The sequence below is a fragment of the Phodopus roborovskii genome, unplaced genomic scaffold (genome assembly GCF_943737965.1).
Source record: "Phodopus roborovskii unplaced genomic scaffold, PHOROB, whole genome shotgun sequence".
In the NCBI taxonomy this organism is placed as follows: domain Eukaryota; kingdom Metazoa; phylum Chordata; class Mammalia; order Rodentia; family Cricetidae; genus Phodopus; species Phodopus roborovskii.
Window position 1 is genome coordinate 35980292 of NW_026126416.1, and position 27452 is coordinate 36007743.

The window sequence follows — 27452 nt, forward strand, 5'->3', positions numbered from 1 at the left end:
ATGTATGATATATTGATAAACATCAGTAGAAGTAACTAGTCATTTCTCACATAAGCTTTTTTTAATTTTAATACTCATTAATATTTATTCATTTATTTGTGTGTGTGTGTGCTTGTGTAGGAGTTCCTGTACCATTGTATATGCCTGTAGGTCAGAGGACACCCTTCTGGGGTCAGTTCTCGCTTTCTATCATGTAGGTCCAGGGATCAAATAATGCCACCAGGAATGGCAGCAAGTGTCTTTATCCCCTGAACCATTGTACCAGCCCTCCTTTTTTTGTCATAGTGACTTATAAATCTGAAAAATCATTGCTACTTAAAAAAAAATGTCACTGGAAGAGACAAAAATAAGAGAAAAGGGAGATTGTGATCGAACACTCTGAAATAATAGCAAATGTGTATCTTGGGTCTAAAAGCAGAGAACAAACTAGAGAGTTCACATATTTGGCCATCTGAGAGCTAACACCAGGTAAGTTTTGAGAATGGAAAGCCAGGACACACACTCCCCGGAATCAAACCTTCAATGGATGAAGTCTAATGGCTGATCTCTTTCTCAAAAGTAAAGAGATCCCTCTGGGTATTACAATACAATCTCTTCTGGCAGCATTCCCTGGTAGACTACAATAATGATGTTTTTCTTGCAATGAGATATCTTTACATTAACTCTTCTATTTTCCCATACCTATATCAATACAAAAGTGTAGCTAAGTCAAAGGATACAGATAGGATACAGATTCAAGAAAGATTATCTCAGTGGTAAGACATGTGCCTATCAAGCCAGCAATTGTGGGTTATACACACACACACACACACACACACACACACACACACACACACACACACACACTTTGAATTTCCTCTCACAGCCAATCAAGAAAATGTATTTACATTTACACATATTTTATCAAAACACAAAAATAAAACATTTTATCTCTTTCTTCAGAGTTCTGGGCTGCTGGATTTCTTAGGTGGACTCTCTTCAACTCCCTGATATACATGTAAGTACACAAGTATCTACTGTGTAGATACAGTATACAAATGCCAGTGAGAAATTTCACACACCCTCTGTTAGTGAGGTTCTAGAGTGTAGCAAAAACAGGTCAAAGGGACTTATTTTTAAATAAATTGAACTTCATTTTAAATGTGACTAAGGGTTCTACAATAACCACCACCTCATCAGTTTTAGGTTCATACTAATCTTAGATAAACAACAAAGTGTCTCTTCTCAGGTTTCAAAAGTCCTGCAACTGAGTTTCACCATTTAATTAATTTGGCTGTCTTGGTTTACTTGCTAATTCTTGTACCAAGTACTCCTAAAGGATTGATTGACCTTGACTTAATGAAAAGGCCTGAAAGTGAAGAGGGGATGATTCCCTAATGAGAGGGAAAGCACCCTCCACAAATAAAGAGGCAAGATGTGCCTGACAGACTAAAACTATAGATGGAACACTGTGACATAATGGGCACAGATTTAATGAGAAATGTAATGTAAGATATATTAAATACATATATTTTATCCAAGTGTGAGCTGGAAGTGTCTAAATAAGAAAAACTGAATTCAACTGAATAGGGATGTTGCTTTATATATTAAAAAATAAAATTATTCTAGGCTTCAATGCTGGGGAATATGATTAAAACCAAAGAATAATTACACTAAAAAATAGAATCAAGAAAGCTTGGAATTATCAGAAAGCAAAGCTAAAAAAGGCAGCTAGGAAGATGCTATTTGAATCTTGATACTATTTTAATGCTGAAGCATGAGAATACAGTAGGGTCTTTATAGACAGAGCTAGAAAGTAGAATTCCATATCTATTCCTTTCAACAAAACTCAAGCAGAATAAGCATTAAAAGACAAAGGGAGAAAGCAAAATTACAGGAATCAGATAATCTCCAAGACTACAAGCCTGTACAGACTGAGCCCAGCAGGGTGAAGAGAAGTTGCTAGCTAACCTAGCATTCAGCATGGTGTTACGGTTTGGATCACAGCTGTCTCCTAAAGGCCAAGTACTATAGGGCTTGGTCACCAGCCTGGGTGCTATCCTACACCCTTCCTCCAAGCAGGTGAGCAGCTTTGTTCTGTGACATACTGTTTTCATCTCAGGCCCAAAAGCAACAAAGGCAAGCAGCAACAGGAAGATGAGTTGACACATGTGCTAACAATATCTAAAGGTAGTAACAGAAAGCTTGAGTGACAGTGCCTATTGACATAACATTCTTTTTTTTTTTTTCAATTGGACAATCTAATTCACAGAATTTTTAAAAATAAAACAATATATTAAGGCTGGCTTGTTAAAGTACTTGCCACCCAAATAAGACCACCTAGATCCCAAGAAGCCTTGTATCAGTGTGCACCTGTGATCCCAGCACTGGTGAAGCAGACAGGATCACTGGGGTTTGGTGGGCAGTCAATCTAGCTGTCACAGTAAGCTTCCAGCTCTATAGAAGACTCTGTCAGAAGGAAGAATGGAGGGAGGGAGAGAGGGAGGGAGGGAGGGAGGGAGGGAGGGAGGGAGGGAGGGAGGGAGGCCTGAATGACCACCAGTCTCTCCACACATGTATGCACTTATGTGTACCCACACAACACTACATTAAGTACCAAGTACCCAAGACAAAACAGAGCTCCTATCCTCAAAGTACTAATAACACAGCCAAGTTTAATAATTTAAGGAGAATAGTGTTCTGAGGTGCTTTATTCTAATGCAATTACTCTATGTATTTAATGGGAGCTCTGGAAGTGTATCAGTAGCCTGTGAGAACAACTATTAAGTCAGGCTAACTTTTCTGAGAAATACTCCTTTTAAAAGTCAGCAAGTGATGGGAGAGTCAAGGTACATAATATAGGTGGGTAATTTAAAATGTAATTAGAGTCAAAACAATGGTTAAAATTCAGAAGTGAATCTTAGGTTTAAGTATAATTTGATTGCACAAATCATAATAAACTGGCTCAATTAATGTGGAATACTATTTCTTCAGTAACAAGGACTAATGAATTAGGCTATAAAATCTAGATTCTGGTATCTTTTGGTTAATCCAAATCACTTTAGAGTTGGTCTGCTTTTTAAAAAGAACTAGTAGTTGTAAACATCTGAATTAGCTCAGTAGCATACACACCTGTAACTGTCACAGGTCTTAACATGAACAGAAACAGAAGCAAGCACTGAGTTGGATAACACTACAGTGCTAGAGGGTCCGAACACCTGATGCAGTACCTCACTCCAGCTGCTGCTGTCTAAGAACAGAAGCACTGTATTGGGAAGGTTTTAGTCTATTTAAAGAAAAGTTGGACATCTTGCTTATGTGAAAGATCCTAGTTTCTTAAACGGTAGCTCACTTAAATGTGATCCAGTTGCACTCTTTCAGTTTGTCTTAAGGTAACTAGCAATGATTCTTTAGCACAATAGAAAAATATACATGTTTCAGCCATTTTTACTGTGGACATGAACCTGGCTACAGATTTGTTTTATTGAGACCAGGTCTGATACACCCAGGTGGGTCTCAAGTAATCAAATTGTCTCAAGACGCAGCAACCTGACTCAGCCACATCATGTCCAGTTCAATTACCTTATTTACTAAAACTACAAAACAATAAAAACTACATAAACCCAGCACACTTCAGAATCTATATAGACAATGTAACAAAAATCTCACCACTCTATCCTAATGACTTAGCTAAATTTAGCTCTAATGACTCTTTTCGTTTCAGTGTTGAATATTTAATCTTTCAACATTAAATCCAAAACTTAAAGACCCCAGCAAACTCATTAAGAGGGTCTACCTCCTTATTATCCCCAATACTCCCTATCATTTCAAACACACAACATCCTCTATTTCTTAACAGCTCTCTTCTAAGCCAGTGTCTCCACCTGATTACCCCGGAAATATGCAATTAATTGGATGCTTGCTACTTCAGTATCAGCTAATGAGTCTCCCTGAAGTAACACTGTCACCTCCTTGCCATCCTAATATTTATCACTAAGAAAATCTAACTTATTAAATTTTCTTGTCCATCTCCTATTAACATGGCCAATAATTCCTAAAGTGGGCCTTTCAATTGCATCTCACACCATATCATATGGGAGAATAGATGTTCAATATGCAATCACTGAGAAAAATCAAAGAAAAGTTTGAAAAGTCCCAACCTTTGTCTCAGTTTATTAACATGTCATATCGATCAGTCTCTATGAACACTTTGTGATGAAAGTTTTGTCCTAAGCAAAAAGAAAATTTTAATATACAATACTGAACAATAAGTTCTGGAATATCAACTCAACCTCCAGTCCTAAAACAGCTACTAGATTGGAACATCCCCACTTTTTTAATAATTTATTTAAAAAAAATTTAAATGTGGATTGGTCTGATGGTGTCAGATCCCCTGGAATTGGATTTACAGACAGTTGTGATCTGCCATATGGGTGCTGGGAATTGAACTTAGGTCCCCTGGAATAGTAGCCAGTGTTCTTAAACACTGAGCCATCTCTTCAGCCCTAGTTTCGAAAATCCCTTTTCTAGGTTAACTTTTATTTGTGGCAGGGAAGCCTAAGATTCCAGAAGGACCTCTAATGATACAAGACAGGAACCACATGTTCTGTATCCAAGGAGCCAAAGGAAGAATAGAAGATTAACAAGAAGGAGGAAAGGATTCTCCTGATGGAAGATTACCTTAGACAAAAACCAGGAGGCAAGAAAATGTCTCAGGTGAGAAATAATGCTGTAAGATGGAGACAGACCAGTGCACACATGGCAAAATTAAGGATGTTCTTTACTAAGAAAAACACTTTTTGAGCATGAAAATGTAGAGCCTACACCTAAAAAAGAAAAAACACTGTCTTGCAGATTAAAATAAACTGGAGAGGGAGCCAAGTGAATGAAAAATATAAAATTAGGATAACTGGAAAAAATTGGTCAGAAAATCAAATGGCATAAAGGCATACTACTCTGTGCTGTTCACTGTGCTTCTGAAGCCCGTCTGTAAGTTGTACTTCATGCATTTTCAATTGACTCTTAACCTCCACAGTAAAGGCACAGAATTAATGGCATAATCACCTCCATTCTATCCATCATCCCATGTGGCATGTTCAGAACAGCACTGTATTTGCTGTACATCATTGTTATGTTCTGCTAAACCTCTCATATCAATGTTTTGTGGCAGGGAAACCTAAGATTCCAGAAGGACCTGTAAGGACAGGGAGAGTCACAAGCAGGTACATTCATATATACCAGGCAAAACAAAAAGGGATACTCCACTCCAGCAGCACAACACTGTACTGATTAACTTGTATGCTCACAGACCCTCTTTAAACTCAGAGTATCTGGTAGAGAATAAGCGCTAAACAAATAAGCTTTAATTTTAACAGAGGAATGCTTTTCTTGAGAGTTTTTATGGTATATGCTACACATTTCGAAAAGAATGCAAGGGAGGGGCAATAGAACCTGTCTACCAGTCGGCAGGAGAAAAATAAAGATGTAGTGTTTAAAATGCTGTGGTCCAGATGAAACAGTGAGGTTCCTCAATATACAGCCCATAAGATACATACATCATAGTAATCTAATGTGTTTATTATGTCACTGACTCATAAATCCCATCCAAATGTTTGAATACATTTCTCATGCCAAGGGCTAATAACAATATGCTTTAAAACAACAAAAACAGAAATGAGAGCTATAGGGTTGTAGTCTAGAAAATACATAAAAGTACTCCAAGTATTCAGTATGAGATTGCAATAAGGCATATCATATCTTCGGAAAACAGAATGGCTATTCAATAGTGTTCAAGTAAAAAGCAAGCTTCCTGGAGAAAGAGCTTGACTGGAAGCTAAAATTAAAATGATAAAATTATTATTAGAAATTTTCATAACTCAGAAGTTGGAAGCTGAGGATCAGCTGAAGGTCAGCACCATCTACATACAGAGTGAGGCCAGCCTGAGATACACAGACTTTCTCAAAAGAAAAAAACAAAAATAGTATTAGAGTACAATCTACAAAGACTGAATGTCACTAGTGTTCAACCTCACTAAGAAATCACTGAAGAAATTAATTACAATTGAGATGGCTTTTTCACCTACTGAACTACTGAAATACACTAATAGTACCAGTACAATCCACTCTTCTACATAGCTTATGGAAATATAGATGCCTTACATTCAGCAGTTTGGCAAACCCCCCAAAAAATAAATTTTACACATACAAACCGTATACTCCTCAGAGCAGAGATTTTACAACAAAAAAATTCCAGAAAGAGATATACTCAAGACTATGCACAAAGCTACGGTGATTGAAGATTTATAAAGAAGGGGGGGGACTTACTAGAGGCCCATTAGCAAGAGACTAAAAGTAAATCTTCTGTAACTAAGTGTTATTATGAGGCAAACCATACAGGCTGACACAGTAAGAGGAAGCAGACTTTGAAACAGCAGGAAACATTGTGATCTCAGTTTGAAATAATTTCTAGAAGCGAATTTGTTCCTAAGGAAGAGTCACAACATGCCATCATGGTCAGAAGACACAGAGGTTACTTTTATTTTCTTCTTTACAACAGCAAAAACAATGAAACAAAATAATTTGAACTCTAAAAATATACCTTCTGTTCAGCATTGAAGATTTCAGTAGCCTATTATGCTTGAGAAACTAGGTTCAAAACATGTTTAATTCCAACAATAATGCCCACTGACAAGACTGATCGTGTGTAACATCTGAAGCAGGGATTTAAAGCCCTGCCATCCTACTTCTGTTCTGTGCCTTAATTGGATGTGCCTAGAAAGGAGGCTTCATTTACAAAAGAAATCTTTGGATGGGGTAGATATTTTCTACTAGTAGCAGGATTTTTTGGTGTTAAGTATAAGTACATAGCACAATAGAAAAAAAAAATCCATAATCATGCCCCCAAACATCACAACCTCAAAACATGTGTTTATACTACACAGACATGTCTCCATGTGTTTACCCTTCACAGTTGCCTTGAACTTCTCATTAACCCCTTAATGTTCAGCTACTCACAAGTTCAGATGCTACAAAAACCTTTGTAACAAGTATCAATAGTGGTTTCAAATCAACCTCATGATTCCCATACAAAGCAACAAAAGAAATATGGTTTAAGATCAAAAAAAGGATAGACCTTGAGGCACTTCCATACTGCCAGACTATGGTTCTTACTCAACTTTTCATTTCTGAAGTTTTAATGAGTCAAAGGTTATACTAAAGGCATACAGAACACATTTTTCAAAGCTACCAACCAACAGACACAGATAACTCACTCTGAGTATTTCCAGGACCCACAAAAATCAAACCATTCTCTTATTGCTTACCTATTTATGCCAGCAGCTTTTATATCAAACAAAACTGGAATGAATCAAGGATATTAATCATGGCTTCTACATCTGAATAAGGAATTTTTAACACATCCTTAGCTGCATTTACAGATTGTGTAAATAATGTTGTGATGCAGTATGTATGCAGTAATGCTGATGCCCACCAGATTGTGACAATTCCAAAAAATATCAAGTTGATTTCTTACAATAAGTGAAAGCTTTTCTATCCACAGACAAATATGCACACACACACAAAAAAAAATGTATATGATCTGAACCCAGGGCCCATGCATGCTAAGCACAGGCTGTCTTTCTCCTGCCCCTGAGCTCTACAAAGAACTGATTCTTGCTGCCTTATCAATGGATAACAGTTTGCTGCACAAGCCTTCAGACAAGAGGAATGGAATTTGGATCCCAGGCACCCATGTAAGTGCCAGGCGGATGTCGGGGCACATCTGTAATCACAACACTTCAGAGGTGGTGACAGGATCCCTGGAACAAACTGGTTGGCTAGACCAACCTGACTAGCTAAATAGGTGAATTTGGGATTTAGCAGAAGACCCTGTCTCAGTAATAAAGTAGAAAGTGATCAAGGAAGACAATGGACATTTCAGCCCCCCACAACACACACAAAAAACAAAAAACAAACAAAAACAAAAACCCAAAAATCAAATAACAAAAAAGCCTACAGACAACTTCTGTGGCAAAAACCAAACGTGCATGATGCTTTGTCAGAAACAACTATTTCTGACAAATTATTCTGGTCAATTATTTTTTTTCTCCATTTATAAATCTGTAGAATATTCTTCTAAAATTAAGTACTGTTTCAATTTTATACAAATACACATTTTTTTCAGAGAGTGGAAAACCGAAGGAACAGCAGCATATTAAGTATAGAGGGATAAAAGCATGGACCCTATGCAATTACAAGGAACCTTAGAAGACCTAGACCAATTTGACACAAAACCCAGCTCCCTGTTTTGATCAATCTTCTCACTTGGAAACTATGCTGATTTCCAACTTCCCAAGAAAATCTACTCCACCATCAGACAAACTGCATCAGAAACTTAGTTTTTGTCTCTATACACAGAGCAAAAGTGTGTTCTCTTCCCTTAGACTTCCACATGCTCATTCTACTTATACTCTCAGGAACAGAGTGTAATTCACTCTCATGATGTGAAAACAAACAAACAAAAAACCAAGAGATCCCTTTTATTTGGAGCTAGTTCACTGATCAAATTTCCTCAAAGCTCCAGGAGACCAGTTCCCACAATGTGTCTCCATCTTATCTACTTTCTGAATATCACACTGATGGATTAGATTTATCATGACAATTATGAGTGTCAAGAAAGTACAACTAATAACACTTTGAGACAAAGATGTTAGATGATAGATGATAGAGTAGGCACTTAACTTCCAAAACAATTCACCACATTCTCTTTGGGACACCATCTTTTCTGTGACTATTATACTCCCTAAATTAAAGTCAATAAAGCCTGTTAGAAGGTGGTGGCCAGTACTTTCCAAGACAATCATTTAACCCAGGAAAAAAAGTTTCAGATCCATAGATGATTATAAATCCATCTCAAGAGGGATTGTATTTGTATGACCAAACAAGGCCCCATTTGAAATTTACAAGGTGACCTAGTAAGAAATTGGTACAGCCCCACCCTTTAAAGTGACCAAAGGTGAATTTTACACCTTAAAATACAATCTCTGACCAAGGATGTTCTCATCCATTTTTGAACATGCGATGCATTAATGACACATAATATCAAACTGTTGTCTTAACAAGTCTGCCCTATAAAAACACACGGGAGCTTCTCAAACACAAGAATGTGCTGTTGTCTGAACAGAGTTCCAGTGGTTTCCTGGCTGCCAGAATAAGCTCTCTCCATTCCTCCGCATCCTGTTGGAGCTTCACCACCAGAGGAAACCACTGCTTCTGTTACAAATTCACAATCAAAATGCATCCTTTACTTGTAAGATACTAAGTTAGCACTGGGTTATTCTAAATCATTTGGTTTTGCCAATAGTCATTTGGGATTATGCAAGGAAATGGAGTTTGCAGGTCCACAATAACTTGGTAAATACATTGCAAACCCCAAATCCTAAATAGCCCCAAGTGGAAATCATGTAATTTTCATCACTTCCATGTCTTTGGAAAAAAATAGATTTGACAGCCCAACTCAGTTGTAATCACTACCACAAAAACAGTAAGACATTTAGATATAAAAAATCTAGGTTAAAGATGGTGACAGTGATCTCCTGGGTAATAAGGATATAAATGTTTTTATTATCTTTGCATGTTACTTAAAAACAAACACAAAAAAAACTTTTACAAATCACAAAAGCATCTCACCCAATGCTACTTGAGTACTCTACTTCTTGCCAAGATCCTGCCTGGCTACCAGGAGCACTGAAATAGTGCTTTTACAAAAAGATTTAATCATAAACCTGTGGCAAGGATTAGAAGAGATTCTGACTGGAAGCTATATATATACCTTTAAAAAACAGTGATATCTTTTCCAGGGCTAACTACTGGCATCTATGATCCTTCCCTAAAAACAAAGGAGATAATAATTTCCCCAAAATAAATTATTTTCCTAGATGATATATTCATGAAAACAGAAGACTGGGCCGTTTAAGGTAAAAGACACCATAGAAAATTGACCAGTTGTGGTTTTTTCTTTTGGGGGGGGGGTGGCAAGGTGACATTTTTCAGTGAAGATAACACTAAACAGAGTAATAAAGACAAACTTTCTACCAAAGCAGTCACAATACAACCATACAAACATAAGAGTTTGATCTAAATAAGTATCTTATAACCCCAGGTGTTAGTACTGTCATTTATTTAAATACTAAGGTCCTTGAATTGACTAATTTTTTTATGGCAACTTGACACCAGATAGGGTAGGACAATTTCTTAATTGATGATTGATTTGTGAGGGTGCAGTTCACCGTGGCAGAGGGTTCTGGGTTCAATAATAAAGCAAGGTGAGCAAGCCATGGAGAGTAAGCCATTTAAGCAACACTCCTCCATGACCTCTGCATCCATCCTCCAGGTTCCGTGCTCTGCCTTGAGTTCCTGCCCTAACTTCCTTTAATGATAAACTGTGAAATGGAGCAGCTTTTTCCACCAGCCTGGTCCCACAGCCATGTCAGCCCCAAATAACACACAGAGACACTGTATTAGATATAAAGCAGCTGGACTGTTACTAGCATTTCTTATTGGCTAGCTCTGTCTTAAATATTAACTCGTTTCTATCAATCTAAGTGTATCCACATGGTCTTATCTTACTGGAGAGAGGGTTCGGACCTCTTCCTCTTAAGTCTCTACATCTTGAATCTCCTCTACTACATCTCCCAGAACCCTCTTTGTCTCCTAGTCCTGCCTATCATCTTGCTTTCTTATTGGCTAACAGTACTTTATTCATTAATCAATAAGAGAAACATATTTACAGAATGACATCTCACATTTAAAAAAACCCTTTCCTTCTGAAGTTGTTTATAATCCTGTTGTTTCATCGCAGCAATAGAAATTCTATGATAGACCTATTTTATAAATATCCTTTCCCATTCCAAATTTCTTCAGTTCCGTGAAACAGCGAAGACCTATAAATTACCTTACATGGTTCCCATGGATGTTTCGCATGTACTACTTAGGTTATTCTACAGTTAATATTTACTTGCCATGAATTACTACCACCAGTAATAATTTCAACAGACAGCTAATGTTTTGATATTTGCTATGTGAAGACACATGTTGTGTGACTGGTTCCTCTGAGCTGGACTTGATTATTAAAGTTTTCAATCAAACAGCTTTGACTACCCTCAGAAAGACCTCAGAAGACTGGGCTTATTAACATTCACTAAGACAGTAAAACAAATAGATGGTGCATACATTAACATGTTAATCTAACTGTGATGCACATAAGAACAATATTCCCTAAGAGTTCTCTAATAACAAAGATGATCTTTTGGCTTCACATGTTTTCATTACTACTAGTGATTAAATTTAACCACACAGCTGTACTTTATCCCATTTCATACAGGCTTTCATTTTAAAATTTACTATCAAGTATTTTTGTATGATTTATTAACAGAAGCATAATAAATTTCCTTCTTTTAATATAGAAGCACAAATAAAGATGTTATGCATACTTTTTGTGTGCACATAAGACTACAAAATATCACAGCAACTGTGCTCAGAAATGCTCAGCAAGCCAAGCATCAGCAGCCTATTACAAAAAAAAAAAAAAAAAAAAAAAAAGGTCTTTTTATAGTTGCTGGCCAAAGGAATGCCTCATAAAAAATTATTCTCAAAGATTATTTAGTGATAAATTACACTGGTCTACAAATCAAGTAAAAGCTGAAAAAGGATAAACTAAAAAAAAAGTGCAAGCCAAAATAGATAGTATTTGAACAGAAACATTCAATCTTAGAAAAGACAGAAAGTCTGACAACAGAGCTAGTACTTCACAGTAGGTAGTATAAAAATAGATTTAAATGCACCTTCGTTTATTGAACTGTCCTATCTTTGACAAATCAGTGAAATGTACACACTAAAACAGAGTATTGAATAGACAGTGGAGATTAAGCAACAAATATAAAATGCTCACAAATGTTTGGCAAGGTTACATTGTAACATCTATGAAATGACAGGATACTAAATAGAGGAACAGGCGAATGCAAAAATCCAAGTAGAATGCAAAAATCAAAGTAAATCCAGTATTGTATGTAATCTTCACATTACATGAAGATGCTAAGCCACCTAAGTGCTTAGAAATGAAATAATCACAATCCTCATGCCACCACATATACTAAAGACAGGCTTAAGAGGAAAATGGCATAGTAAACAAAACATTTCCAGCATGCTTCCAACATATACACACACAGTCCAAAGCACTACTAATATCTAACACACTGCCTTACTCATAGGAAGAATGTAAATATTTAGAATTACAGTGACTGTTTTCTGATTTAAAAAGTTAACTAGATTGTGTCCAGGAAAGGCCAAAAGCAAAATTATAAAAGCAAATGTGAGCCGGGCATTGGTGGTTAGCAGCACCTCTGTAAGTTTGAGGCCAGCCTGGTATACAGAGCAAGTTCCAGGACAACCTCCAAAGCTACACAGGGAAACCCTGTCTCAAAAAAAAAAAAAAAAAAAAAAAAAAAAAAAAGCAAATGTGAAGCTGGGAGTGAGTGGTGGTGGATGCTCTCATCTCTGCACTTGCACTTGGGAAGCAAAGACAGATACAACTCTTGTGAGTTCAAGACCTGTCTTGTCTCCATGACAGCCAGAGTTATTTAGAGTCTATCTCCAAAAAGAAGAAAGGAAGGAAAAGACAATAAAGCAGGTAAACGTAGGAATGAAAACATTGCAGTATGTAAGTGGTTAAGCAGAACAAACCCTGCCTTTGAATAGAGGAGGTTTAAGTTCATACCCTAATTGTTATTATGACTATATCTGAATTTTATGAGGAATATCTCTAACTTCAGCTCATGTTTCACCATCTGTAGCATATGCTAAATGATACTATTATTTAGTATTAATCCCTTACTTCAAAGCTAATGAGCACAACTGTAAAGTTTTAAAATATGATCCCCCAATAAAAAGAACCAGTGCTCTTTAGAAAAATGATAACTCTAAAACTAGGACAAGCAAAGTATTCACTGAGCCTGATACCTTTGTGATACCAGAAAGGAAGTACCAAAAAATAAAAAGTCATCAAAGGGACAGAGAAACCAACATACTAGTGCTTCCCAATGGCCAAATCCAGAGAAACTGAGCATAAAAATGCTGACAGTGGGCAAAGTCATTCTGATATACGCAAGTACATAAATATGAGAGGAGAGACCTTCTATCACATAGCAAAATATTAAAAGTGAGAAACCGTGGTCACAGGAAAATCACTTGGCAAACATAACAGTAATTGTTGTAGACAAAATTTATCAACAAATGAAAAAGTAGTGAATATACACAAGAAAACAGTATTTTCCAGGCCTCTAGAATCTCCCTAGAAGCTGTTTATTATAAAAAGAATGTAACAGTTAAGAAACCTGGCGAATATCTTAGCCAAATGTTCACTTGTCTCACCAACCAACATCCTGACTGAATGCACTACCGCCACTGACATGGCACTGTTGCCAAAATGCACACCTTTGGAGCTGAGGAACATTCTGCAAAGACCTGCCCAGTACTCTTCAGGTAGTGTCAAAATCATGAAAAGAGAAAGTACAGAGCTGTTTCAGATCACAGCAGACTAAGCAGACAAGACAACTTACTGCAGCATACAATCATGGACTACATCCTGAATTAGGGCAACTGGTGAAACTTGAATAGTATTAGGAGATACTCACAGTATCAGTGGACAATATATGTGTTAAATGTTTCATTTGGTTATGCAAGATACTAACATTTTGAGATACTGACTAAAGGTACATGTATATTCTTTGTCAACTGATCCCTACTTTTTGGGGTCTAATATATTTCAAAAGAGATATTATTTCCCTAACCTTATAGAACTACTTTTGAGATTTTGGCAAAAAAAAAAAAAAAGTGTTAGCAGCTTTCACCACCTGTTTTTGATTTTGATGCTGTAAGAAGTGGACACTTGCTCTTTGCTATCACCCAAATATGGGAACAACCTGAACTGTCAACTATAGAATTTTGGGCCTAAGTCAAGGGCATCAATGAGTATTTGGATTCCTACTTAAAAGAAGCAAAAAAAAAAAAAAAAAAAAAAAAAAAAAAGAATTAACTTGTCACTGAATATAAAGTTGTTAAAGTATATGACTTTTATGAAGCAAAATAGCAATATGAGTAGCTATAATTAACACAATTACCAACAAATGCCACCTATCTTCCAATGGTTCTCGTCTGTTAGACAAATATCAACCCTGAAGAATATGTAGGTGGACAAGAGAAGTAATGACAGACAAGTATATTTATCTCTTCACTATTTCTACCTTTACCTTTTATCTACAGTCTTCATTTTCAGAATAACTGAACTGAAAGGGAGAAGTAAATACAGCTCAGTCTGTTCATGGCCAATGGATAGAGAAGTTTGCAACTCCAAACCTGTTTTTCACCTCCAATAACCTTTTGTCTTTCAATGAGACAACAAAGCTTTCTGGAGCACAACTTTTAGATCAACATATGTCATACTCTTACATTAAATGCTGGCCCAACTGGGCTAGCTGTCATAATTACAAATTATTCACTTCAAAGCTCTTTCTAGTGAAGAAGTACCAGATAGCATATAAATATACATGTGACACCTAAGATACCATTCATAAAAAGTTTCATCCCCAACATATAAAATATAAAGGTACAAAAAGACTACTACTTCCACAGTACTCTTTGCTCTAAGTTATAACCAACACTAAGCCTTTAACCTTTAAGAAGATAAAATTTATCCTGCTGTATGAACTTCAAGATAAATCAGTTAGCAAAGATTGTAGCTACAAAAATCCTAAGACTTCAGAACTATAATACTAAGTGCAAGCGAAAATCAGTCTTTTATAAAGGATTTAATTTCAACACTTTTTCTCATCTTGGGGAAACTGTACTACCCCTGCAGTTATTTATACCTGGAACACAGTATACATCAAAAATATTAGCTCCTCTCCTTCCTCCAGTATTTCATAAATGCTCAACAAATGCTTTCTGTGTTACCTCATTCAGTGTCAGCACTAATGACTGTGCCAACCGTAGAAGCAGTACAAAATGTACTAATAAATGCTACAGCATTCTCATTTTTACCTGTCTGGCTGCTACCACCAGCCCACCATTCCAATTCCCATGAATGATTAAGTTCTTTGGGTCTAATGCAATGAAACATTGAGTAACCCTAAGATATGGAGAACTTACATAATGGCTTTTAATTAAAGGACATTTCCTTACTGAAGCAAACCTAAACTTTTTTCGTTTTTGCATGACCCAAATACTTTAATGTTACTGATATTTAGATTGTCATACACAGCATAAAGATAATTATTTATCACTGGGTTCTAGCATTTTGCCATCCAGTAATAAAATAAATTCTTCTAACACTAACATTAATCATTTTGAAATAATTACTTTAAATAAAAAAAAAAATAAACAAGAATCTGGTGCTGTAGAGATGGCTCAGTGACTAAGATTACTTGTTGCTCTTGGGAAGGATTGGAGTTTGGTTCCCAGCACCCATGTGAACAGGCAGATAACAAACTCCTGTTATTCCAGCTCCAGATCCAGTGCCTCCTTCTGACCTCAGTGAGCACCCATACAGAGGCATGCAAATAAAGATAAAACTAAAATTAAAAAAGAGAAGAAAGGGGAGAGCGATAAAACAAACAAACACAATACAACACAATTTGCAACTATCGACTGAGTGCCCAGAAGACCATATAGACAACTGTCTTCACAAAAAACTACCTCAAGGGAACAGCTGAGAATATTAACAAAGTAGCCCGGCTACAGAATGTGCAGACAACTTGTCTGGGGGTTAGTGTATTTCAAGTCCACTCCAAGTTGGTTTTTTATAATTTTTAACTAATATAGAACAATGCACGTGTGTAAATCACTTCTGAGTTTTGAATTACCTAAATGGTTACTCCACAAGTCATTAACTACAAATAGAATTAAACAATAGAATAACTCTTACTTACTCAACTGTTTCACATTTTGTAATTTAAAAAATGCAAAGTAAAATAAATATCTTGAAATTAATGATGTAATAAATAGGAGAATAAGTTAAATTACAAAACAATTAAAACCAAAGTGCTAGAAATCAGAGTGACCTTATTCATCCTACCACTGGGAAAACAGAGATTCTAAAAAATGACTTTTCAAACAATTACATATCAGACAATGTTGGAATGAATGGCCAGTACTCACAATGATGAATATATAAAGGCCAAGAAAAAAGTGGAAGCAAGTGAAAAGACAGAGATTAGGAAATATAAATACCAGTAATTTGGAGAAAGGAAAAATATCACAGGAAGGGGCAGTCTACTGTCTGACCTAACCAAGTCTAAATCCCAACTATCATTTACCAGCCTTACCTTACCACTTACCAGGCTTCAATGTCCTCATCTATAAAATGGACTTAACCATACCTACACCGTACGTAGAGTTGTTTTATTAAATGAATTTGTTAATTATGTAAATTAATTCATTAACTCAATTCAGCATCTGGCACTCTAGGACATTTAATCAAACTTCACTATCTAATATTCAAAGTAACAGAAGAGTAGGAGTATAAATTGGAACTATGGGAAGGAACAATTCGGCAGTTTTTGTTGTTTTGTTTTTGGAGAGGGGCACTGATACATAGACTTCAAAATTCACACTCTACCATTACAAAATGAATATATTCCTACATTTATCTGAAGGGAACACTTAGCAAATATGTACCAGGAAAAAAGCAAGAACATTCATAACAGTAAATACTTGGAAACAACTCAAAACCCTAGAAAGGAAAATACAATGAATTAAAAACTGCAAACAACTCAAATAAAACTCCAGAAAAGGAAAATATAATGAATTAAAAACTGCATGATAAAAATGCTTAAATATGCTGGGCAGTGATCAAGCACAAATTTAATCCCAGAGCTTGGGAGGCAAAGATGAAAGGATCTCTGTGAGCTCAAGGCTATCCTGGGCTACAGAGTGAGTTCCAGGACAGGCGCCAGAGCTACACAGAGAAATCCTGTCTTCAAAAACAAAATAAAACAAACAAACAAAAAAAGCTTAAATCTGCATCTGGAAATCAGTGGTTAAGCATGTAGTGCTCTTACAGAGTTTAGTTCCCAACACCAACATGAAGCACCTCACAACTGCCTGTAACTCTTAGCTCTGGAGACTCCAACACCTTCTTCTGGCTTACATAGGCTCTGCACTCTAGGAGCAACCTCCTATACGCATATACATAATTGCAAAGATAAAATGTTTATAAAACAGGTACCGTATGTGTTATATATATATATATATATATATATATGTATGTATGTATGTATGTATGCGTATATACATGTATATGTGTGTATATATATATATATATAAAATAAACCAGAAGTTTTTTTTAATCAAGGTCTATGATCAGCATTTAAGTAAAAATATTCCTGTAATAGAGTTCAAAAAAAAAAAAATGAAGTACTGTTTAGGCATTCTGTGGGACTTTAATACTTTATATTACGTGTATGAGCACTTTGTCCGCAGGCATACATATATGAATTGCAATTGTGCTGGCGATTGTATCCTACTATGTGGATGCTGGGAACAGAATCTGAGTCCTCTGCAAGAGCAACAAGTGCATTTAGCTGCTGAGCCATCTTTCCAGCCCATATATATATGGGACAAATCAGAGAGCAGGCTGGCATAAAATATGTGATCCTCCTACTCAGATTCTTAATGAGCTTACAAGGGTACACTACCCCATCCTGCTCAATTTCCTTATCTTTAAAGAAGGACTAAGGCAAACACAAATAGAACTGGGACTTTTTTTCTTTTCTTTTTTTGTAGGAGGTAACAAGGGTGGGAGGATGGACATGGGAGGACTAGACAGTATGATCAGGGTACACCATGTAGAATTTCCAAATAATCAATAAAAATATTATGTTGGAAAAAATAAAAATAAAATATCATAAAGAAATTAAGGGACTGGGAGATGGCTCAGTGAATAAGAGTGCTTGCTCTGCAAGCAAAAGCATCTGAGTTCAAATTCCTAGCACTGCATAAAAGTCAATATAGCCATATTATCTATGATCCCAGCACTGTGGAGGACAGAGAGAAGGATCCTTGGAGTTTGCTGGCTGATAGCTTAGGTCCAGGTTCAATGAGAAAATAAGATGAATAATTTGGAGAGTGCTAGAGGAGAATACTAAACATCCTTCTCTGGCCTACATACATACATACATACATACATACATACATACATACATACATACTACACGCATACACACACACAGTGGGGAAGAATGACAGAAACAGAGAAAGTCAGAGAGATGCTGTTTTAGAATTTACTATGCAGCCAAAGCTGTCCTAAAATTTGCAATTGCCAACTTAAAATCCTTTTGCCTCAGCCTTCTGAATGCTAAGATTCCAGATTATACCAAGCATACAATGTTATTTATAATAGTAAAGAGCTGGAAGCCTACCATTCATTAAGGAGAAAATAGCTATGTAAGCTCTTGGTACAATATGATGATATATTACAGTATAAGTGAGAACTATTAAAATTTGAATATAAAACATAGTCTTTATATTAAGTTTATCAAGTAGGAATGAATAGTTCTATTGCTTTTTGGCCTATTAATAAAATCTAACTTATCAGTAATTTAATATTTACACTAGAAAAACAAAACTATATACACATGAAGCTTGTGTATATGAAAGATCTATAAAGACTTTACATATGCTTTTTTTAAAATAGCTCTTTCTTTAATATTAATCGCTCCTCTCCATAAACCAAAGTCAATTAAAAGTATCCACTTTACTTTTTTTGGAGACAAGGGTCCCACTATGTAGACCACTGGCCTCAACTTGGAGATCCACATGCAGGATCCCATCTTGCTCGTATTGTTACCTTAATTTCCTGATGAGCTAAATGTACTTAAGGCAGAGTAAATGCAAGAATGGGATGATGTTAATCAGTAATTACAAACCAAACTATCCTTTTCCTTTGATGCGTTCTGGAGAACAAACAGCACACATTATATAGGTTGTTCAGAATCAAAGCAATACACAGTCTGTATGTCTTATCAGTAAACTTTTTTGGTCACTAAAGCTGTTTGCTGCCTTGTGAAGTATCAAGACTCAGAAGGAAACTGTGAAGGGAAACAAAGGGTAGCTAAAGGTTAGTCTGTTTCATTCATCCCCTCTCCTTTTAAAGCACAATATTCTAGTTTGATGCATTTATTGAGGTTATTTGTTACATGTTTCCAACTTCTGTCTTGTTTTGTTTTAATCAAACAAGCCTGATTTTAAGTTCTGGTTTACGCTCATTCAAGACCTTAATTCATCAATAAACCTCAAATTAACTCCTAAACCCAGTACGTAGTTATATATCCAATGGAGTTACTTCTGAATTAGCAAATTAATTATCTCAAAATAGCAGGCTAAATATCAGGACTAATAATAATACATATTAATTTTTCACTAGTTTTCATGACCAAAATTAGCAGCCTACATATAACCTGATAGACTCTTAGTTGGCTTAACTAAATTTCTAACAAATTAAACCAAGAAGGGTAAGCTTCTGACTAGCAAATCTTTCTCACCAGTAAAAGATCTGGATCACAGCTTATAAAACATGAGCCTCTTGAAATAAGTGAAACTGAAAAGGCTCACTTCCCCCATGAAAGTAAACTTTTGACCCATACACAGTGATATAAACTGTTAGAAAAATGGTCCTTCCCACCAAATTGAGGGAACAGCACCAAACCTACCAGTACCTTCACAATGTGCTCAAAGAGGTGTTAGCACTGTTTTAACAGGCCCCAGAAAAATACTTTCTACAGACCAGTGGGGTTTCATTGTTGTTTTTTAATGAAGGACAAATGACACAGAACTAGACCTTTATTTTACTGGCCTTCCCAAAACCAGTTCTGTATTTGCCTACTCTTTTCTCAGTCTCTGCCCAGAACATGAATGAAAACGTTCACAATACAGTAGTATTATTTTGCTTGTCAGACAGAGGCAGGCGAATCTCTGTGAACTGGAGGCCAGCCAGGGCTACATTATGAGACATGACCTCTCTCTAATTTAAAAAAAAAAAAAAAAAAAGGTTTTCATTCAAATTATCACAGACACAAATTTCATAGATCTAAAGTCTTTAGTTCTAGATGCTTATGGTATAGTTATACCAATCTGGTCATAGAATATCCAAATAGTGGAGAATATTTAGTTAACTGAAACTATATAAATGTATTAGGTTAATATGTTTTGATAACTAACCAAGTACAAATGACTTTCTGGTGTTCTTGGTCATTAAATTACAGACTCACATGTTAGTATGTTCCTCATAAAACTCTTCAAGCTAGCATTTAAGCCCCGTAGCTCTTTGTTCACCTTTCCAACTAATACATGCTAATGGGATAGGATGGTTAACCCCCTTATGATCCCCAACTAGCTGGAGTTGGAGATTCAACTCAATGAATCTATAGTGGGAGGTCATCTCCCAGTGACAACAAAACAGTAAGCCCAACTTAAAAGTTTCTGATGTACAGATCAGTTGTTCACAAATTTTATATCTTTTTATTCAAAGTTCACTCTTTTACTTTACCATGTTGTCAGGCAGAATTTACTTAAAAATATCAAAAATAATTAAAATTAGCACAATCAAGTGACCTCAAGTATCTATCTCTGATAACATCAGAGCAAATCATACAATATTAGCCTAAGGAGGGCCTGCCCATAATGGTTAAGTTCAAACTCCTTTGATCACAAACCAGCCAACTGTAACCCAGAGAGGCTTTCACTCACCCTTCATCACAGAACTAGTTACAAGAAAAAATGTCTCCCAATTTCAAGTTTAATGTTCTTTGTATTAAACCACAGTGCATAAAAGTTAAAAAGTTAAATGGATATGCAAATGACTTCTGAATATTCAATTTAATTCTATTTATAATACGGTATTTTTTAAATGTCCAGATACCCTAAAACATTTTTTGTTTTGTTCCAAACAAATCATTTCTACTTTACAAGCCAGAACACCAAGACAGTCTGAATAGAATTTCATTCTCTGCATTTAAAACTGACATTAATTCTCAAAGACAAATGGACAAACATTTCAAAGTATTCTCACACACTAAATTTTTCTTTTGTATATGGTAATTTAACAAAAACTTAAGATGTGATATTCCTAGATTATCTCCAGGAAGAAACAACAGATACTGATGAAGAAAAAAATTCAATGTCAAACTTCATACTGTTCAAACAAGGAAAACCCAGAATAAACAAATTCCAATATTAGACATCAAAGTATATAGTATATTGGACATACAGTAACCACTAAAAGTCACATTCTAGAAAGATAATTAAAACACAGCAAATATTTACATATATTAACCTACCATAGTATCCACTGTGAAACTCCACTCTAGTTGGAGAAGGTATGTGTTTGTGTGAGTATACATAATAAACATTAGATACAAAATTCTTTTTTTTTTTTAAAGTTTTTCAAGGGTTTCTTTGTGGTTTTGGAGCCTTGTCCCAGAACTAGCTCTTGTAGACCAGGATGGTCTCGAACTCAAAAGATTCTCCTACCTCTACCCCCAGAGCTCTGGGATTAAAGGCATGCGCCACTACAGCCCCACTAGTTACAAAATTCTTAAATAAAGCATTTTTCACAGTGCTCAGCACAAAGTGAAAAATCTATCATATGAACAACATCATCATAGTCACAGGTAAAACAGTATGCGTGCAATTACATAACAAATATTATAGTCCTTGTTATCTCATGGTAGAACTGCTAATAAATTATTCATCTCTGAACTAGCCTTTTGATCTTGCATGGGTCGGTAAACTATTTCTCAAATTGGCAGTTTTTATCTAAATGCAACTCTTCTGGAAGGCTGGAGAAGAAATGCAGACCTATCTGTAAGACCTTTCCCAACACTTAGTGAGTCAAGTTCAAGTTACCCTCATCAGGGTTGTCAGACTTTCCCCTTCAATACTTCTTAGTCACCACCAACAGCACACAATTAGGGAGCCTATAATATTTACTCTTTCCCCATCAATGAACTTCTTTATTCCTAACCAGTTTCTCATATTTGGCACCATGGAGAAGCTGTAAGAGGAAGAAATTTCCAAATCTTCAAAACTGATAAATAGATAAACACATGACTACCCTTTTGTTAATACAGTATAGCTCAGAGACCAACGCAATGATTACTCCAAAAGTATCTGTGACAGTTTTAGGTCTCAACTATTATTCATAGAACTTGAGAAAATCTAACATGTCAAAAATGAAGCCAATTTTGGCCTTAGGAAATAAAGAGTAAATCATCTTTAAAAGATAACATAAATAATTTTCCCATAATCTTTCAGCCTAACAAAACTAAATGATCTCAAATGCATAATTCACACACACACACACACACACACACACACACACACACACACTTACTTGTATAATGAGCATTATGAAGTAAGAGGTAATAACAGATAGAACAATGAGTAAATGATTAATTATGATTTTAAAAATCTTACTATAAGTATGGATGAATACACAATGACAATGTTGGAGAGCATGGCACAATTAAGTCTGCTGTGGAAAAATTATTTTTACAAGTTTTTTTACCCTGAAAAATTATTTTGAGCATGCTAGCATATAGTTTAAAAAAACATACAATCCAAAACCAGAAAACTTGACATCAAAGAGGAAAGTTGAAGCAGGTGAGCAAGCAGTGAGCTTGACTGAATCTTAAGCAATTATGGATTCATAGTATCTACATAAACATACATTACTTGAATAACTGTCATGGATTCCCAATACTTCTTTCCATTCAGTTCTAGAATAACTTTCTAAATACATGTGTATAATGTATGCATAGACATACATAAGACAAATGCAATTAAATTTAATATACTCACGTACTCCCATTGTGAGGTACATTTTTAATGATACACTAAATGGTATTTGCTTTTGACAGGAGAATTTCTGTCAAAATTCTAATTCTAATGAACCTCCTCCAAAATTAATATAATTCCAACTTGATATTAAAAAGCCTACTATACTGACATGCCAGGTGGTTCTGGATTTATTTAAGCACAGTAAAGAAAATTCTTGGTTTTTCAGCTATTTCACTTCTCCAAGTGCTTTGGCCAAACTGACAAAGGGCATGTAGTATGATGTTCACTCAACAGCCAATTACAAAGGCCCTTAGGTATTATATAATATGTTCTCGAGTGGTCAAAATTCTATTTAAAAGGCTAATTCATTATGGTATAACTTTATTTACTGGAGCATCAGTTTCTGCAAAATGAAAATATGACACATCTAGATTATTACTTTCTGCAAAATATAGTATCTTCGAAAATAAAATCATGTACAGTAGTTCCATTACTCATGGCATAAAGCAGTTTACTCTGGACTACATTTCTTGTCTTTTGAAAACTCAGATTTAAAAAAATCTTATATTTATTTGTGTGACTGTGTTGAGGACAACTTATGGGATCAGGTTCCACCATGTAAGTCCCAGAAATGGAACTCAAGTCATCAGGCTAGATGGTGTAAAGTGCCTTTAGCAGTTGAGACATAGTACCTTCGGAAAAATCTTATTTTGAAAATGTGAATTTGAAACAATCAAATTGCTTCATCCTATTCTCATTCATTTCCTCATTTGTCACTGTTAAAACAAAGCCTTTTACATAACACATCTACTAAATCTTGATTAGATATGCAATCACCTGAGTCATTTCTCTACCCCTTCCAAAATCTAAATTCAAATAATAGTTTTCAGAATGAGTATTCTAAAAGGCCTTGTTATATGTATTTCAGTACAACAGCTATCTAATAATTTTTAAAAGTTAACACAGTCTTCAATAAATTAGTGATTTCCACCTTCTTTAAAAGACTAAAAACAAAGAAAAATGAAGCAATAAAATGTTAAGGACAATTCCTACTGTAATTAAATCCCTATGAACTATGACTTAAAGAAAAAAGTTAAAAATAATATAGGGCAATTTTAAACTATACCTAAACCTGAGGGCCCTGCTATATATCGCTCACTTCTTTTTAGTAACTTATGATTTCAAATAATTTTTGAATTTCCATTTTCAAAACTTCACCTCCTACATTAAAGATGAGATCTACAAATGACCAGATTAAAATCGACATTCCAAGAAATCCACTTTGTGGTTGAGCTAAGGTACAAGCAAACAATGTCAGCTCTAGCAGCAATGACTACCAGATGAACACAATCATTTCCTAACGTCAATTAAAAAAAAAAAGTGCCCCATGAAGAACCTTTCAGAGGCTAATACATACTAAAATAGATTACTCCTTCCTTACCCAAACTAATTTTACAAGGCTCCTAGGGAACAATGTATTAATAACAAAGGATATAATTGTGAAAACAATTTTAAAAATCTGGATGAACAATTTCTAAATTGTTCTGTTTCAGAGCATCAATATCTTGAGCGTTAAAAACATCAGAAATATTTCTTTTTCTTTTTTTTCATTTTAGTGCAACAAAGGTTCCATCCACTGAGGTCTCCCTCACCCTTACTTGCACTTTCAATTCACCATAATGCCAAAAAAGGCCCGCTTTGAAACAATCTATTACATGTCTGCATTAGTACACATCCCATCATTTGTTCCTCAGCCGAGGCAAGCCAAAACTACTTTCTAAACTGTTAAACTGGTAACACATCTTTCCCCATCTCTAAAATAGATCTTAAGATTTTATCCCAGCTGCTTTCTTCCAAGATACTAATAAAAGTTCCCGACATTCCCTTCAGCATTTCCGCAGTTTTTCTCCTAACCCAGTACCATCTGAGACAGGCTTCTTGATCTAGCTCAAAATAGGTCTAGTCTGCGGAAGGCAGTGACAGTGTACTGCACTGTGAATGGACAGCCAGGTATTTTATGAATGGAGACGATCACGTGATCCCAGCACCTCCCCGAACTGATATTTCCCACATAACTGTGTCAACATTCTGAGAACTGGGGTAGTTGTTTGTATGTGAGTATGTTATAAAATTTAATCTAAAACTTCTAATTCTCCTCACTTCCTGAACGCAAAAATCTACACAAAGACAAACAAGCTTCGAATGTTTTTCTCAGGAAACCCTTTCAAGTTGTCCAAGGTGATGGATGTTTAATTATTTTTTTTATGAATGAAGTGTGCTATGCAAATGAGGGCGATTCACAAAAAGAGAGAACATGGCGGCCACTTCTGCTTCTAGACTGCACTGACTGCAGCAATCCACCTCCTTCCACGCCCGCTCCTCAGTGTGTGCTCTTCAAAGGGGGGGGAACGCTGCCTGGCAGTTTTCTAGCTATTTTATGCTAAGTGGGCTTCAACACTGGCCCTTCTCGAGGAGGTCTGACTTGAGGAATGTACTTTATTTAAAGGAATGCATCCTCATTTAACTCTTCATAGCCCTTCAGAAACAAACGAAACTCGAACTAAATTACAAGAAAACGGACGCCAATATTCTGCCTCAAATTAACTCTCTTCTCAACGGGAAAAATCTTACAGCACCATTATTCCTCCAAGAGGCTGCTATATTTAAAAGGCACAGTCCTTCGTTTGGAAAACATAAGGACTGCCCAAATAAACAAAAAAAACTTAAAAGTCATGGAATGCTCTAGATGAAACTGATGAAGTCACCGACGCGTTCGGCAATGTAAACGGTGCTTTATCGCAGACGAAAGCCAAGACACAAGCATTCAAAAGTCTTAATTGCTCTGTTCTTGATGAGGACCGGTTCACTATTCACAAAGGTTAAAAAAAAAAAAATGTCTCAACATTGCCCACACTCCAGGTGTCCGTAATCCTATTTAATTCTTAAAATGTTTCCCTAGCCCCCCCCCCTTTTTAAACTAGACCAGTATAGGTCATAAGTTTAAAAAGTGGGGCAGGGGGCGAAGACTTAATCTGCATTTAAGAGTCACTGAGTCATCGAATTAAGATTCGAGAGCAGTTTGCGGCAGGAGGTGCTCCCACACATTAGTTTCCGAGCGAAATAGCTGTAAAGGGGGGGGGGATGGCTAGACGTTCAAGGTGTTTGGGGTGGCGGTGGGGGGGGGGATGCAGGAGTGAAGGACAGGCAAAGGGTAGTTTCTACTCCACTTTGAGCCACCCACATTACTCCGTCTCGGAGCCGTCCGATTGCTACACTGCCTCTGCTCTGCACCCGGTAGATAGGCTTCCCCAAGCAGGGAGGCGAATGCAAACATGGAAAGGGGTGCTGCCATTAAAGAACACAGCCCGACAGACACATCGGGCATCTATCACCTCCCGGGCGGGACGGGCTGGGGAGGGAGGGGGTAAGGGGGCTGCCCACCGGGCTCGCCCAGGCCAGGGCTCGCTTACTCGTTGTCAGAAGTCGCCGTCTCCTCGCTCATCTTTCCCTCACCGTGATCCGCTCAGGAGATGGAGGAGCAACAGCAGGCGGGGAAGCAGCGGCAGCGGCGGCACCGAGGGGCGGCGGGCGGCGGCGGCGGCCGGCGGGGCGCGCGGGCAGCGGCTCGGGGGCCTCACCATGGTGGACGCCTCACCCGGAGCGGCGCCCCGCGAGCCGGGCAGCCCGGCCACCCCCGCAGGGGGGCGGCGGCAGCGAGCGCGGCCGTGGCGACCCCAGCGGTTCGCTGCGCCGAGGCCGGGTGCGACGCCGAGACGGCGCGGGCGGCTGCGGGCGCTGGAAGGGACGCGGCCGGCGGCTGAGGCGGTGCAGCTCTCAGGGGCGCGACGACAGGAGGGCGGCGGGGGCCGGCGGGGGGCAGCCGAGCGCTGGCTGCGGGCGGCGGCGCGGTCCCGCCGAGGTGCCGCGCACCATCTCCCGCCTGGCCGCCGGCTGCCCGCGCGGTGCGCCGACCCGGTCGGCCCTCAGGGGCTCCCTCAGACGCGCTCCAGCTGGGGGCCGCAGGCAGGGCGCGAAGCGGCCGTGCGAGCCCGAGGGCACGGTTCCGAGCGGCGGCGAGGAGGGCCGACAACGGCGCAGCAGCTCCGCGGGCCCGCTCCTCACGCCCGCCAGAGGGGAGCCGCGAGGGGGGCGGCGGAAGCTCTCACGCCGCCCGCTCCTTCCGCCGCACGAACCGGGGGCGCCCGCGGGAGAGGCAGGCGAAGTAGTCCCTCGCGACTTCTGGGGCGGCGGGGCTCGCGCGGGAGCGGGCGGGCGGGCGTGGGGCGCGGCCGCGAGCGGGCGGCGCGGGGCCTCCGAGAGGCGGCGGGGGTTAAAGGGGGAGAGACCTAAAAGCCACGGCCCGCGGGCGAATCACTGCCGCTCGAGATCGTGGGCAGCATAACAAGTTTCCGAAAAGTAGTTCCCTCCTCCCCTCGCTTCCCAAATCGTCGGGCAGCGGGAGCGGGGCGAGGAGGGCGGCGGAGGGATATACCGCTGCACCGCGCGCGTGTGCGTGCGCGCGCTCCAAACTCTTGGCACGCCGCGAAAGGGGGCGGGGGTGGGAGCTGTGAGCAGAACTGCTCCGG

At 37.8% G+C, this 27452-nt stretch overlaps 1 protein-coding gene across 1 annotated transcript in view; it reads right to left on the reverse strand.

The window, feature by feature from the left end:
* Positions 1-26476, reverse strand: part of Spred1 (sprouty related EVH1 domain containing 1) — a 68882-nt gene extending 42406 nt beyond the window's left edge. Inside the window, exon 1 of the mRNA XM_051183716.1 lies at positions 26337-26476. Within this exon, the coding sequence (XP_051039673.1) occupies positions 26337-26368 (32 nt within the window). The 5' untranslated portion in view covers positions 26369-26476. The remainder of the gene's footprint in view (positions 1-26336) is intronic.
* Positions 26477-27452: the final 976 nt, after the last annotated feature.